The sequence below is a fragment of the Drosophila elegans genome, unplaced genomic scaffold (genome assembly GCF_018152505.1).
Source record: "Drosophila elegans isolate 14027-0461.03 unplaced genomic scaffold, ASM1815250v1 contig_208, whole genome shotgun sequence".
Lineage (NCBI taxonomy): Eukaryota > Metazoa > Arthropoda > Insecta > Diptera > Drosophilidae > Drosophila > Drosophila elegans.
In genome coordinates this window covers 2103587-2118563 of record NW_024545578.1, presented here as the reverse complement: position 1 = coordinate 2118563, position 14977 = coordinate 2103587, and the positions used below count along the sequence as shown (strand labels likewise).

The following is a 14977-nucleotide window of genomic DNA, read 5'->3' as shown; positions in this document are numbered from 1 at the left end:
TAAGAATCTCATATGTCCCACATACCTTCAGTAACCAAAAGGCAGCAGTATTCAATTGATCATGTGGCTACAACTTATTTTTTCGCTGGTAAGAAATTAAAAGGATGTTGTCCTAAAACACTATTTAAACAGCCCTAAATATAGTTGCTGGCTCAATGTCTTTTGGCTTTGCCAGCACGGAAATCAGATGAAACTTGGAGTGTGGAAAAGGCATGCAGTGAAGTTACAAAATCCACTTCACTTAAAAACCAGGATGATCCAACCTGTAGCAGGTATGTTAAATTAATAAAATGACCAGTTCTAGAAACTAAATAAAACCAACGACTCTTTTAGCTTTCTTTATTGTTATGTATCCAGTGGATCAGCTACTCCGTTGATTAAGAATTGCAAGCCAAACGAATATTTTGATTCGACCACACAGATCTGCAGTTCCAAAGTTCCGAACGAATGTTCTGGAGGGGAAATAGAGCCAACAGAACCACCAGTAAAGAAGACAACCACTGAAACAAACGAAGAAAGCTGCCAAGATGTTATACAGTCCACCCCAATGCGAAATAAAAATGATCCCACCTGCATCAGGTAATTAATTTAAATTGGATTTAGTCTCAAAAACGAACTAACATCGAACATCCTTTCAGCTTTGTTTATTGTTATGTAACTAAAGGATCAGCCACTGCGATGATAAAGAATTGCAGGGCAAACGAGTATTATGACTCCATTTCAAAGGTCTGCAGCCCCACCAAACCTGATGATTGTATCTAATTTTTTCAATTCTAAGAATCCAATTGTTTTGCTTGTTCTTATTAAATGATGTCAATAAGAGAGTAGTAATCTTGATAGCATTTTCACAAATTGCGAAGATAAGAACTTTATGGGTGGTTAATGTTTTTAATAGGCCAAATATGTTTCAATTGATTAGGTGGCTGATACGGAGCTTTTCGTGAAAAAAACAGATAATTTTAACTAAAATAACATATTGCATTTAAATTTGTATTATTATATGTAGTTTTTGGTAACATTTTATTGTATCAAATGGCTTTTTGGAATTAAAATGGAGGATATATTTTAATAATCTAATTAAAATTTTGTGGCTCCTCTATCTACCGAAACCAAGAAAAGTTGTAGACAAGTTAAAGTGTCGTTTAATTAAATAATGTTCTCTTTTATATATTTAAAAAGAACTGCGCCACCCCTAAATCCTATTATTGTATTTAAAATGCACATAGAATTTAAAACTAACATCAACAAACTTATATCTTTAAAAGCAAATAAATTAAATAATATTAAAAAAACGGATTATTGTTCTTGGTAACACTCATTATTTACACGGAAATTTGCGCATATCTGAAAAGCCTGTCAACAAAATGCATACATATGTACATTTATTGCCAACAAAACAGTTGAGTAAACCTACGCAATAAACACTAAATACGGAGATAAACGATGCTGAAGATTAAGTCCTCCCGGTATTTAAAGGCCCCTCGGTTTCTTCAAGGTTTCAGTGTGGAAAGTGAAGCAAGGTTAAACCGACAATGTGGACGAGTCTTATTTTATCACTGGTAGATATGCAAGGATATCCCGATTATCTCTGGTTAATATTACTCAAATTAAATAGCTCCTGGTACATTGCCTGGTTGCTGTGCCAGCTCCCAATTTAAATTACCCGAATACGGAACCTTGGAGTGCGGAGAGGGCTTGTCGAGAAGTGGACAGATCGGTTATGATCGAAAACAAAAACGATGCCACATGCGCCACGTAAGCACTGGTTTTTAGATAGCACAGGTAACAAAATTACTCAAATGGAATCTTACTTGCAGTTACGTGTATTGTTATATAGCTGGTGGATCTACAAGAGCGCTAATTAAAAGCTGCAAGAGCAATCAATTCTTCAATGCCGAATTTAAATTGTGCAGTATCAATAAACCTGAAGGTTGCGAATAATTTCTAGAAACCTTAAAATAAATGGTTGACTTGTGCACGGGAAAATAATAATACTCATCGTGTAATAGACTTCACAAATTTTGTAACTTAAATTATTATAATATTTTATACTATTAATAATTATAAAAGAAAATACAAATTATAATACAAAAATTAAAATTTACTTTCAATTATTATAAAATTGTATACCATTAAAATGAAATTGCAAATTTTTCAATTTAGTTTATCAAACACTTCCTTTTCAGGGGGTTTTTTGTTATGAGAAACAGAATGAACTTAAGAAAATTTTTCTTTTAAAAGCAACACTTTTAACTATCAATTAATAGATAATTAAACAACATTCCAAATATTTTAAAACATAAAGCACGTAAGCATTTCACCGAGTTAAAGTACATAAGCATTTCACAAAGTAGGGAATAGGGGTCACCAAACCCTTTTCTTATAGATAAAAGTGAAACGAAGTGAGTAATCTATTTTTTTTTGTAACCCATTTTCCAGCTAAAATCAACAATTTTATCACATGTCAATAAGCAATTAACAGTTTAAAATAGTAAATAAATAAATACCCAAAGAAAACTAGGAAATCGGGGTCACCAATATCTAGTATGATTGTATTAGTAATACTTTTAGCTTTTTCTTTTATTTTTATTCGTTTATTATCAGAAATTAGCAATTGCTTGGTCGTACGGTCTGACAGGCCTCTGTATCTGAATTGTAGTATTGGTTCGCCTCACAATAATATAGCCAACCAAGGTAATCTTGGCCCAGCTTAAAGCAGAAGACATACCTACAAATTCAATCTTATTAGATTATTTCGCATAGAATATAATAAATATACTTGCATTTGACACGTTGTATCTGTTTCAACTCGATAGTTTCCCTTGCGCCTTAACTTTGCACAATAGACGTTTGGATCTACTTCCGATGAAATGGTAGTGGTACTTAATGTACTTGTACTAGTAGGTTCAAATGTTGTGGGTAGAGTACTGGAATCTGTTGTATTAGCAGAAGTACTTGAATCTGTTGTACTATCAGATGTGGTATAATCTGTACTTGATTCTGTAGTAATTACTGGGGTAGTAGTAATCAATGGTGTTGAGGTCTCAGTAACTGTAGACTCTGTGCTTTCCTGAGTACTTGAATCCGTTGTAAATACAGGGGTGGTAGAATCAGTGGTAATGAGGGTTGTAGAATCTGAAGTTTCCATTGTACTCGAATCTGTGGTTAAATCAGAAGTAGTTGAATCTGTCAAAAATTCTGTGGTAAAAGCAGGAGTTGAAGATTCTGTACTCGAATCGGTGGAAAACGCAATAGTTGTAGAATCCGTGGAAACAGGGGATGTAGAAGTCGAATCTGTGAATAAATTATAAATAGTTTAATCTGTAATCAGTGTTGAGGTTTCTGTGGTACACGTCTCCTGAGTTGTGATTTCCGAAGTTGTAGAATCTGTACTCGATTCCGTAGTGATTACAGAGGTACTAGATTCTTCCAGAGTACTAGACTCTGTTGTCATTTCGGTAGTATCTGAATTCGTGGTCAGAGTAGATTCTGTGGTCACTGTAGTAGTTTCCAAACTCTGTGGTTTCCAGAGTACTCGCATCGGTTGTCGAATCTTCTCAAGTTTAAAATACAAGATAAACAAAACCGCAGGGCAATAAACCCATATAAAGCAAACCCAAAAGTGTTATATTTACCAACCTGTCACTATATCCGTTGTGGTCGTCGAGATATCTGGAACACAAGCCGGCTGTGGGAAAATATGTGTGAAATTTGGCAAAACATCATAGGGCCAAGTACACTACTCACCTCCGCTGAATCCATGGCTGCACAGAATCCCTGCAGGACGCAATAATATCCATCCCGGCAATTTTTCACCCTACTTTCATCCACAACTGCTTGGCCAAAGCAAAAACCGTAGGCGGTTTCATTGACACAGGCGTATTGTAAACTTGTTAAGGAACAATCGGAGCAAACGGATTGTCCAAGAACCCTTTTCGAAATCCAGACTATCAGCAAAAGCTGAAAATAACCAGTGGAACTGGGTCACTTTCACTGCAATAGTTACTATTCCCTATTGACTAACCTTCTGAGTTAAATTCGCGAGGAGCATATTTTGTCTGTTTGCCGGGAAGAGCAACCTACTTGTGATGGCTGGCCAAAGTGGTGCCAAATCTCTTTATAGTCGCTTAAGCCGTTGCCAACCCTCAGTTAGCGTGTGTTTAGCGCCCATAAAAAGATAACTAGCCATTCTTAAGACCCAAGGCTCCGAAATTTTACGATGCGATATAAAACAAATTCGGCACCGCTGCTAAAGTGTACAAATAAGACTAAGCTCTAGGGTTCTGATCATTCGCAGAATATCCGTAAAGTTGGCAAGATGTTCAAAGTGTTGGTTCTGGTAGGTTAAACAATCCTCGATATTTTGTTCTACATTAAAATTAAAATATTAAAGACAACTTAGTATTTAAAAATCTATCAAAGTTTCTTAATAAAACACAAACCAATAAACTATTTTAAAAACAAACAAAAATGTAAGAAATATTTTATTTCTGTGCAATTATAAAATTGTAATAGTTAGTGTTGAAATTAAAGTGTTAAATAAAAATAATAGCCATAAAAAATATTGCGTAAAGAGTAAAGGTGATAATTAAAATTGTGATAATTGGATAACCGAACAATTAAAGCAATTCAAAAATAATTTTAAAATTTAACTTAGAAAATATTTAAGAGAATCTGCTTTATTAATTGCTCACCAATTAATACATCTGCCAATGTTTTAATATAACTCAAGAAAATTGTTTTTCAAAAATATATATATATCTGAAAACTAGTTTTCATAATTTAAAAGTTATAAAAAAGAGCTAATGAATAATAATAAAAAACCAAGTCATAATAAAACCAAAAATATTTTCAGTTTCTCCTGGTAGCCTTGCATATCGTTTGGATACAGGCGGACTGTAATGTGTGCCAGTCGAACGGAGCCTCCTGCATCAACCAGACGGCATATAACCTGTGCTTCGGAGGCACTGAGCCGAACACCAATCAGACCTTCATCTGCACCGATGGCCTGGTGTGCACGGATCAGCCCGTGATCTGCTTCCAGCGAAGCGAGACTCCGGCCAGTTGTGGCGATACGGACAGCTGTGGCCAGTGTGCTCCAAACTACACCTTCGCCTGCACCTCGCGCTCCACATTCGCTTTCTGCTTTGGCGCCACCACACCCACAAATGTGACGGGAAGCTGTCCAGATGGTTACTTTTGCGACGCTTCCACCCAGGAGATCTGCGTGACCAAGGCTACCGATGATTCCATCATTTGCCACTTAAACTAGCAACCGAACTTTTGAACATGCATACAACTCAATGGAAATTATAAACAATACTGTTATTTTGACGGCAACTGTACATTTCATTGGTAATTTCTAGATTAAATACCTGCAAGCAAAGTAGCCAGGAAGTTGTAAAAAAAGCTAAAATTTATTTTTAAAACAAGTTAAATAAAATATTTTGCCTAAAACTTTTATCTGTCAATATTTCTAAGCTGTTAATAATGGGCAAATTTTAAATTTTAAAATGAGTTTAAATGTCATAATCGAAATGAAAAATTTAAAAAAGCCTTAAGGTTATACTTAACAAAAGTAAAATACCTAAAACACAATTATATACCCTAGGTAATTCCTTAAAATGTATATATTAAATTAAATTACTAACTCCAGTTTACGGCTATAAATCGAGGAACTCGTCAACATCTTCCGTTTGTCTTTGCTCCAGCCAGGAGCGTGCAATCCGTAGCGAGGGCAACCGGAAGCGCCACTCGTCGCAGCAGTACTTGTAGACCTCATCGCCCAGTTGCAGCAGCTCCATGGCAAACTCCCGCTCATCATCCTTCCAGGTGCGCTCCTCGGATCCCCCAAACATTTCCATGCGCAGCAGGGCAGCCATCGTGGGTCCCAGGTACTTCTTGATGGCTATATAAAGCTGTGGTTTGGTCAATGAGTTGGTGGCGGACTTAATGGGAGCAAGAGGCTTTGGCACTTTCGTCTGCAGTCGTTTGAGTTCGGCATTCTCCTCTGAAATCTTTTCATACTCGGCCTGCAGTTTGTTGTAATCCTGAAGAAGCTTTTCATGGAGGACTTCTTCGGAGGAGGATGGTTTTTCAACGGAGGCAACTTCCCCCTCACTTTCACTACTTACTTCCATAGTATCTTCCAGGTTTAAGAAACTTGGAGAAGACTGCCTTTCTTGGCTAGGATTTGGTTTGCAGGGGTTCGAATTTCTGGACTTCTCTAGAACCTTCTGTTTACTCTTGATTATTGGATTAACTTCCAAAACATTGCCTGTTTTTGTATGGTTTTCAGTCATGTTTTGTGTGTCTTCAGATAGCTTTCTTTTCTTGGCCTGTTCTTTGGAAGATTGGTCTTCATTTTTAAGTAATTCCTTATCGTGCATCTCACGAATCGTATCTTTCTTTCTAGTCATCTCCACGTATCTTATTTGAACAAGCTTCTTTTGGGATTGGTCGGACCCCTTTGGCTTATTGATAACATCCCGAAATGTGCTTGTTGGTTTGGGTTTTCTCTCTTCTTCCTTGGACTTTGTGTGCTTTTTAGTTAAATCTTCATTCTGCGCTTTTGTTGTTTCATTGAATGGCATGTTTATCTCACTAATGTTTTGAATCTCCTCAGGCCTTTTAATTAATTTGATGCCCAATGAGGGCTGCAGTTGATTGATAATATCCAGAATGTTTTGGGGCAGAACCGAAGTACTAGTGGTTGCGATTGATTCCTGCTCCTGCTCCTCCTCCGCCTCCGTCTCCTCCAAAATTTCTATTCCAGGAAAGTCGAACACCACTGGTGGCTCTTCCTTTTCCTCATTTGTAATCTTCTCGATGGCAGTCTGTTTTTCTGGTGCTTCCTTGATTACCTCGTCAATGATCTCCTTCATTTCTTGCTCAATCCTCTGATCCACGTATGTGCTAGTCCTAGTACTTTTCCTAATGACCTCCACATTCTGGGTATCCCCATCACCATCCACGAAGCCCAGGGGACATTCGAAATCCTTGGGTGGTATAAGATGGAGCTGCGTTGGAGGCGTCAGCTTGACCAGGAGCGCCTCCCCGTTCTGGTCGAGATTCTCAAAGTCCAGGGCCAGATCCCGGTTGATCCGGAGCAAAGTGGGCGTCTGCATGGGAATGAGTCTATCCATTTTGTAGTTCATGAAGGATTCGGCACGGAAATGCCGGGCACAGACAGTTTTCCCTGCCAATTTGACCACTGATGCATTTGCAACATCTTTGTTTCCACAATATCTCACCCAGTCTTTTAATCTTTTTGGGTCTTTGGCCGGGAACTTAAAGAAGTGCATGCTGGGATTGCGGCTTGAACTTATTGGACAATCGCGAAAACAGCATTTAGTGCCGCCCATAGTTTAAACATAAACAAATCCACAAATATTTTATATTATAGTGGTGGCAAAGTTGAAGTCAGCTGTTGTTATCGATAGGACTTATCGATTTGGCGGGATTTTTAGATAAACTGAAATACAATTATCAATCGATTTTAATATATAAAAGACAAAAAAATATTTTAAATTATATTCTTATTGTTTTTTACATTTGCCACAAGTAAAAACCGTTTTAGTCGTATTAAAAAAAATCTATTTTTATTCATTTTGTTTTAAATAACAAAACCTAGTAGGCTTTTATGGTTTAAACCTTTTTTTTTATATTATTTAATTGTTATTGTCAATTAATTCTAATATATATTGCATTTGCGTTGGATACCGATACATGGACTAAAGCTTATATCTTTAAATAAATATTTTATATAATGTATTATAAAACATATACAAGCATTGTTTACGAGAATCAGTTAAATCATATTTTTTTCAATTACCCATTTTAGCTTCAAACATAACAGCCTAGATTATTATGGGCGTAATAGTTAAAATAATATCAATAATAACCAATCCAAGTAGACTGTGCTTAAACATTCCTTCTATCCAGACGAGTCTCAAGCAAACAACCAGTCAGTATAATTTTTAAATTCGACCGCACAGGTTGCGCACTTTTCGTGAGGCTTACAACACTAAACGCACAAGCGCGAGTATTTTAGCAACCGGAAATTGTATCCCTGGCGTCTGGAAATCTCTAGAAGCGTCTAGAATTTTCGGTGCTGGGGCGGATTTCTCTATAAAAGCAGCGGCGCGTCGTATGCCGGTTCGAGTCTTGAAAAAATTTCGTGCGGTGTGTGTCTACACGACAGCGTCTGAAAAAGTTTTGTGAATTTCTTATTCTGCACAAAGCAAAGTGAAATTTTATTTTACCTTTATTCTGTGAATAGAACGAATAACATACAAACAAGGTGAGTAAACCCGAAAAATAAGTTAATAATATATTGTATCATTGTAAAATGGCAAAGAGGTGAATTTGTGCATCTCGAATGTTCTTGACCCAAATGCAAAAAATCGATTTTATAGTTCTAGAAACCAAGTGATGCAAGATGTTTGCATTATTAATTAAATACATAGGCTTTCATTGTTTAAATGATTTTTACCGCTCTTTTAATGGTGATTCACCGTACAGACAGTTAATGAAAAACGCCGGTTTTTTTTTGCTAGCGAATGTTCTAGAACGTACATTGTTTTTTCCCAGATAATGAATTAAACAGTATTTAAAATAGGCTGATTAATTATAAAATACTTTTCTTAATTAACCCCTACACGTGCTTTCTTTTGCATTTGCATTTTACTCATATTTTTAAACAATACACACATACACGCGAATGAGCAATACATTGAAATAAAATTTTGGCGTCAGTCATTGACATTCTTAATTAACATCTTATTTAATAATTCAGTTGTTTAGATTTAATAACTGTTGCCAGGGAGATTAGTTTTTATCAGTTTTCTAGACTTTTTAATTGCAAACTTGTGGTTATGTACGAACTTTCAATGTGCAATGCTCACACATCCATAGCATACACGTGTATATATGTACAACCGGGGTAGAAACAATAGCAGCGAACATTCCAGAAACCGAAAACCTATTGAACGTTCACGTTACTCATTGAAAACAAATTGTGTGTCCTATGAAATAATTATAATGATAAAGAGAAAAGTTCGTTAAAAAAAATTAAATGGTTAAGTTCTAGAAGCTAAATTCTAGTGAAAACCCATTTTTTACTTACTGAAAATAAATAATAAATATTTTCAGACTCGTCTATAAGGCATCCAAATTCATTGAACACAAAAGTATTCCTTTGATAAAACCATAAAAATTAAATAAAACAACAATTTAGTCAATATTTAGTTTTAAATTACTATTCCATAACAACTAAAGTGCTATTATTTTGACCCCCTCTGTGTTTGTGTATGCGCATGTTAAATAAGCCATGTGGTGGTGCAAAAGGAGCAAGAACAAGAGGGCAAAAGAGAGCAACCAAAAAGCAGCTGCTGGAAATGCAGCTGCATTTCCATTTCCATTATCTTCCACCCACCAACGAAAACAACAATAACTAATCCACCCCTAATCCAAATCCCTTTCAGATGCCGGAAGAAACAGAGACCTTCGCCTTCCAGGCTGAGATCGCTCAGCTGATGTCGCTGATCATCAACACATTCTACTCGAACAAGGAGATCTTCCTGCGCGAGTTGATCTCGAACGCATCGGATGCTCTGGACAAGATCCGCTATGAGTCTTTGACCGATCCCAGCAAGCTGGACTCCGGCAAGGAGCTGTACATCAAGCTGATCCCGAACAAGACGGCCGGCACATTGACCATCATCGATACCGGTATTGGCATGACCAAGTCGGATTTGGTCAACAACTTGGGCACCATTGCCAAGTCGGGAACCAAGGCCTTCATGGAGGCTCTGCAGGCTGGTGCCGATATTTCCATGATTGGTCAGTTCGGTGTGGGTTTCTACTCCGCCTACCTGGTGGCCGATAAGGTGACTGTCACCTCCAAGAACAACGATGATGAGCAGTATGTGTGGGAGTCTTCCGCCGGTGGTTCCTTTACCGTCCGTGCCGACGATTCTGAGCCCCTGGGCCGCGGCACCAAGATCGTGCTGTACATCAAGGAGGACCAGACCGACTATCTGGAGGAGAGCAAGATCAAGGAGATCGTGAACAAGCACTCGCAGTTCATCGGCTATCCCATCAAGTTGCTGGTGGAGAAGGAGCGCGAGAAGGAAATCAGCGACGATGAGGCCGATGACGAGAAGAAGGAGGGCGATGAGGAGAAGAAGGAGATGGACACCGATGAGCCCAAGATCGAGGATGTTGGCGAGGATGAGGATGCCGACAAGAAGGACAAGGATGCCAAGAAGAAGAAGACCATCAAGGAGAAGTACACCGAGGATGAGGAGCTGAACAAGACCAAGCCCATCTGGACACGCAACCCCGATGATATCTCCCAGGAGGAGTACGGCGAGTTCTACAAGTCCCTGACCAACGACTGGGAGGATCATCTGGCCGTCAAGCACTTCTCCGTGGAGGGACAGCTGGAGTTCCGTGCCCTGCTCTTCATTCCCCGACGCACGCCCTTCGACCTCTTCGAGAACCAGAAAAAGCGCAACAACATCAAGCTGTACGTGCGTCGTGTCTTCATCATGGACAACTGCGAGGACCTCATCCCCGAGTACTTGAACTTCATCAAGGGTGTGGTCGACTCCGAGGATCTGCCCCTTAACATCTCGCGTGAGATGTTGCAGCAGAACAAGGTGCTGAAGGTGATCCGCAAGAACCTGGTCAAGAAGACCATGGAGCTGATCGAGGAGCTCACCGAGGACAAGGAGAACTACAAGAAGTTCTACGACCAGTTCAGCAAGAACCTCAAGTTGGGCGTGCACGAGGACAGCAACAACCGTGCCAAGCTGGCCGACTTCCTGCGCTTCCACACCTCCGCCTCCGGGGATGACTTCTGCTCCCTGTCGGACTACGTGTCGCGCATGAAGGAGAACCAGAAGCACATCTACTTCATCACCGGCGAGTCCAAGGACCAGGTCAGCAACTCTGCCTTCGTGGAGCGCGTCAAGGTGCGCGGCTTTGAGGTGGTCTACATGACCGAGCCCATTGATGAGTACGTCATTCAGCACTTGAAGGAGTATAAGGGCAAGCAGCTGGTGTCCGTCACCAAGGAGGGTCTGGAGCTGCCCGAGGATGAGACCGAGAAGCAGAAGCGCGAGGAGGACAAGGCCAAGTTCGAGGGCCTGTGCAAGCTGATGAAGTCCATTCTGGACAACAAGGTCGAGAAGGTGGTGGTGTCCAACCGCCTGGTCGACTCGCCCTGCTGCATTGTCACCTCGCAGTTCGGCTGGTCCGCCAACATGGAGCGTATCATGAAGGCCCAGGCTCTTCGCGATACCGCCACCATGGGCTACATGGCCGGCAAGAAGCAGCTGGAGATCAACCCGGATCACCCGATTGTGGAGACCCTGCGCCAGAAGGCCGATGCCGACAAGAACGATAAGGCCGTCAAGGATCTGGTCATCCTGCTGTTCGAGACCTCGCTGCTCTCCTCCGGATTCTCGCTGGACAGCCCTCAGGTGCATGCCAGCCGCATCTACCGCATGATCAAGCTGGGCCTGGGCATCGACGAGGACGAGCCGATGACCACCGAGGATGCCCAGAGCGCCGGAGATGCCCCCTCGCTGGTTGAGGACACCGAGGACGCTTCCCACATGGAGGAGGTCGATTAAGCCATTGATCGATCAATGCCTACACCCCCAACCAAAATTCATCCAGTCACTCGCATTCACATACACAATTTACTTGCGTTTCGAACTTTTGTACTTAGTTTACTACCGCCGAGTTAAATTTTGTATATCCCATTAACATTTTGCCGCGTTGTATGCGACAAAACATACGCTTATCTCTCATCCTAAAGAAACAAGAGAATAACTCGTTAAATGGCTAGGTTCCCGCAAAAACAAACATTCAAAAGCAGTTGTCGTTTTAAGAACTTCTAATTTAGAATCCAAGTAATTTATGTATAAAAACTATAGACTACATACGCGCTCTAGTTGGTATAGCCATATAAAGAATGGAGTAAATGTATAATTAAGGTTTGATGACCAGATCGATGATAAACATAAAAAAAAACAACCAACCAAATAAACAAGCAAATGTGTTTTAAAAATCAAATTCTGAGTGGGTATTTATTGGGGGAAAACAATAAAGGGGTTTATAAATAAGATGATTAGCAAAGCGGCTTATATTAAAATTTTACCACCGACTTACTGGTGGTCCATGAATATGGCTATGATAATTGTGTCATCATGATTATATACAAGATATAATTTATTCCCGCTTACACTTAGTAAAAAACAAAAACAGTCATGATTGTTTTAAAATCAAATTGTGGATGGGTATTTATTGGGAGAAGTGTGACCTTCATGATTCGGATTCTTTTCGAAGCAGCTGCTCAATGACTTCCACAGTGGACACTCCCTTGCTGATCAGTATTATCTTGTTGCGGGATCGAGATCCCTTGTCCAGGGATACATCGCTCTTTCGGACACCAAGAACTTTGGAGAGGAACTTGACCAGTTCTGCGTTGGCTTCTCCCTCGCTTGGAGGAGCTGCTATTTGGACGCCCACGCCCTCCATCCCAATCCCAGTGATTCCATTCTGCTTGGCTCCCGGCTTTGCCAGGATTTGGATGCATATATTCCCGCCTTTGTCCACGGAAATCGGACTGATTTCTTTAGCCGGCGTGGATTGTGCATCGGTTTTGGCACTTTCAGCAGTGGCCTTTGATTTTCCTTTGTTTTTCGACATTATTTGGGCGTTGAACGATGTAAACAAGCGGCGCATCAACTTATTTTTGATTAGTCTATTTAATTTTTAAATTTAAATGCATTTTAATGAGAATTTTAGCTATTTCGCGTTGTTTGTTGGCGTCAATCAGCTGTTTCAGTGGTCAATCCAGAGATGGAAAAGAACATAGTGATGGGCGATTTTCGTGCGTTAGAAAACCAGTATTGTATAAAATAACGGGAGTTTATTTTTGAAAAATATTTAAAAATTTTCGTAGATACTTCTTTGGTAAATTAATTTCCTTCTTTAGATCTTCTTAAAAAAAAGCTCGACTTTTTATTGTGGCCTCACAACTTCACCATTTGATACCCGATTTTTAAATGGTAAACTGTTGGGCGGTTAAGCTATCTATTAATTTACATCAATGCTTAAATAATTTTTGTTAACATGTTGGAGCACCCACTTAAATGTATCTTTTTGATATATATTTAACCTGCATTAGTAAAATTTAAATTTCCCCATATATGAATAAAACCAAATTTGATTAGGTAAAAAAATTATCATATATTCTTCATTGTTATGTACTCATAGTTTCTTCTCTACTCGTCTTTGCATTAGAAAACAACGCTTTAACATTTTGCACTATTTAAAACTGCATATCGAGAAGCATCTTAAAAATGCATTAATCGCCTATAAAATGATCTCAAATGATCATTCAGTTATTTTGTTGCTTGAGTGTTTTAGGAGAGAATTGCAGGAATGCACATTGCAGAGCTTACAGTTAAACTAATTAATGCAAAATGCGTTAAATGGACTTAAATTTTGTATGTGTTTTATAGAAGTATAGATATTGCAGACACAAATCGAACTGGAGGGGGGGTCATCCCCTGGTTGCACATGTTGCCGGGATCTCTATTCAGCTAGGAAAGGTTATAGAAGTAGCAAGTGGAGGTGGTTCCGGAAAGGTCTATTATCTTCCTCCAGATGCGCGGCTGCTCTTTTGTGGGTGTTGTTATATACGGGAGTAGCTTTTCCTTACGCGGCACGTATCGACTGAATGATCTGGAAAATGGCAGAGCCGCAGACCACAAAGATGAAAAGTGCCAGGAGCCAGGGTCCCACGGGATATTGGCCTTCTTTCGTTTTCTATAAAAAGTAAGAATAAAGGAGATTAGTATTGACTTGTGACTTGATTTGGTGAGTATATTGCATTTAGAGATAGGAATTAGTGGAAACGTGTAATCAACTTCCAGAAGTGCCGATAACACACACACACACTCACACATAACAGCTTCCTCACACAGCAATAATAAAATCAATGACGGCGTGGCACTTTTTGCAATTGATTATCGGCATATTCCGGTATTAGTTTTACCCTTATCTCCACTTTACCTTTTTGTTAATACTTCTAACTATCATATTTAACCGAAAACTTACCGAGGATTTGGGTACATTGCCACGCATTGTCACATATTTGCTGGCCTTCTCGTTGGCGACGCGCATTCTCTGTGGTGGAGCCATATTTTTTATGTTTTATGTAAAGCACAACGACGTACTGAAAGGTAGAAAGACATTTATTGTTAATTGGAAATGCCAATTGTATCGGACACTGCAGCTTGCGTGCAATTGATCACTTTATTTGGCACGGGCTGTGGTTTAATATTTGCCCAGCAAAACACTCGTACCTTTCAGCCCAAAAATAACAAAACGAATGAGAAAGCGACGACACGACACGTATACTGCTTTTGTAGCCCTCGTTTATTTTTATCGATTAGTTTATTATACTCGATTGTTTAATTGATGGCTGCCAGGGGCTGCAAGTCACTCCAAATTAAGCTATTTTCATGGATATACATGTAATTCAAAATATTTATTTTTTGTTTTTAAAATATTTACCCTTCATATTATTTGTAGTAAAACACACAAATTTTCAAACCAGAAATATTTGGATGTTATTTGATTTAATAAATCATCTTATATCAGACAAAAAAAAACCTATACAAATTATTTATTATTTATTTTATTTTTGACAGCTAAACAATTCCCAATTACTTGAATTAAATTTGTAGCAGTTTAAATTAATTTGAAATAATCATCTTTGTTTCAAGACTAAATAGGTATATAATTATTCCAGGTATATAATTATTCCATGATCACAAAAACCTTTTAAAAATATTTATTGGAATTAGGGCTTATAAAATCATGGCTTATTAGAAACAGATTAGTGATATATTTTTTGTTTAACTTGCTTTAATATTTTTTTCTTACTATTTCT

General features: G+C 38.9%; 8 protein-coding genes across 8 annotated transcripts; 4 read left to right on the top strand and 4 right to left on the bottom strand.

The window, feature by feature from the left end:
- The first annotated feature begins 23 nt into the window (after nucleotides 1–23).
- Nucleotides 24–965, top strand: LOC108146309. Its single transcript, XM_017272265.2, has 4 exons — nucleotides 24–88; nucleotides 145–272; nucleotides 334–579; nucleotides 639–965. The coding sequence occupies exons 1-4, from the start codon at nucleotides 62–64 to the stop codon at nucleotides 760–762; spliced, it is 525 nt and encodes a 174-aa protein (XP_017127754.1). The 5' UTR covers nucleotides 24–61; the 3' UTR covers nucleotides 763–965.
- Nucleotides 966–1515: 550 nt separating this feature from the next.
- Nucleotides 1516–1974, top strand: LOC108145800. The gene is made up of 3 exons (XM_017271375.2): nucleotides 1516–1559; nucleotides 1616–1755; nucleotides 1818–1974. The coding sequence occupies exons 1-3, from the start codon at nucleotides 1533–1535 to the stop codon at nucleotides 1939–1941; spliced, it is 291 nt and encodes a 96-aa protein (XP_017126864.1). The 5' UTR covers nucleotides 1516–1532; the 3' UTR covers nucleotides 1942–1974.
- Nucleotides 1975–2607: 633 nt separating this feature from the next.
- Nucleotides 2608–4101, bottom strand: LOC108146076 (cell wall protein IFF6). The gene is given in 6 exon segments (XM_041707895.1): nucleotides 2608–2728; nucleotides 2784–3515; nucleotides 3517–3553; nucleotides 3640–3688; nucleotides 3748–3960; nucleotides 4025–4101. Coding segments are annotated over 6 exon segments (1179 nt in total). The 5' UTR covers nucleotides 4052–4101.
- Nucleotides 4102–4240: 139 nt separating this feature from the next.
- LOC108146077 lies at nucleotides 4241–5272 on the top strand. Its single transcript, XM_017271893.2, has 2 exons — nucleotides 4241–4339; nucleotides 4856–5272. The coding sequence occupies exons 1-2, from the start codon at nucleotides 4319–4321 to the stop codon at nucleotides 5270–5272; spliced, it is 438 nt and encodes a 145-aa protein (XP_017127382.1). The 5' UTR covers nucleotides 4241–4318.
- Nucleotides 5273–5656: 384 nt separating this feature from the next.
- LOC108146075 lies at nucleotides 5657–7381 on the bottom strand. The gene has a single exon (XM_017271891.2). The coding sequence runs from the start codon at nucleotides 7362–7364 to the stop codon at nucleotides 5664–5666; it is 1701 nt and encodes a 566-aa protein (XP_017127380.1). The 5' UTR covers nucleotides 7365–7381; the 3' UTR covers nucleotides 5657–5663.
- A 773-nt stretch (nucleotides 7382–8154) lies between these two features.
- Nucleotides 8155–12087, top strand: LOC108146074 (heat shock protein 83). Its single transcript, XM_017271890.2, has 2 exons — nucleotides 8155–8302; nucleotides 9486–12087. The coding sequence occupies exon 2, from the start codon at nucleotides 9486–9488 to the stop codon at nucleotides 11640–11642; it is 2157 nt and encodes a 718-aa protein (XP_017127379.1). The 5' UTR covers nucleotides 8155–8302; the 3' UTR covers nucleotides 11643–12087.
- Nucleotides 12088–12285: 198 nt separating this feature from the next.
- Nucleotides 12286–12875, bottom strand: LOC108146078 (UPF0235 protein C15orf40 homolog). The gene has a single exon (XM_017271894.2). It carries the CDS (start codon nucleotides 12757–12759, stop codon nucleotides 12337–12339), a length of 423 nt encoding a protein of 140 aa, XP_017127383.1. The 5' UTR covers nucleotides 12760–12875; the 3' UTR covers nucleotides 12286–12336.
- Nucleotides 12876–13621: 746 nt separating this feature from the next.
- LOC108145675 (stress-associated endoplasmic reticulum protein 2) lies at nucleotides 13622–14474 on the bottom strand. Its single transcript, XM_017271230.2, has 3 exons — nucleotides 14388–14474; nucleotides 14140–14257; nucleotides 13622–13848 (listed from the first exon to the last, which is right to left on the bottom strand). Exons 2-3 carry the CDS (start codon nucleotides 14221–14223, stop codon nucleotides 13738–13740), a joined length of 195 nt encoding a protein of 64 aa, XP_017126719.1. The 5' UTR covers nucleotides 14224–14257; nucleotides 14388–14474; the 3' UTR covers nucleotides 13622–13737.
- Nucleotides 14475–14977: the final 503 nt, after the last annotated feature.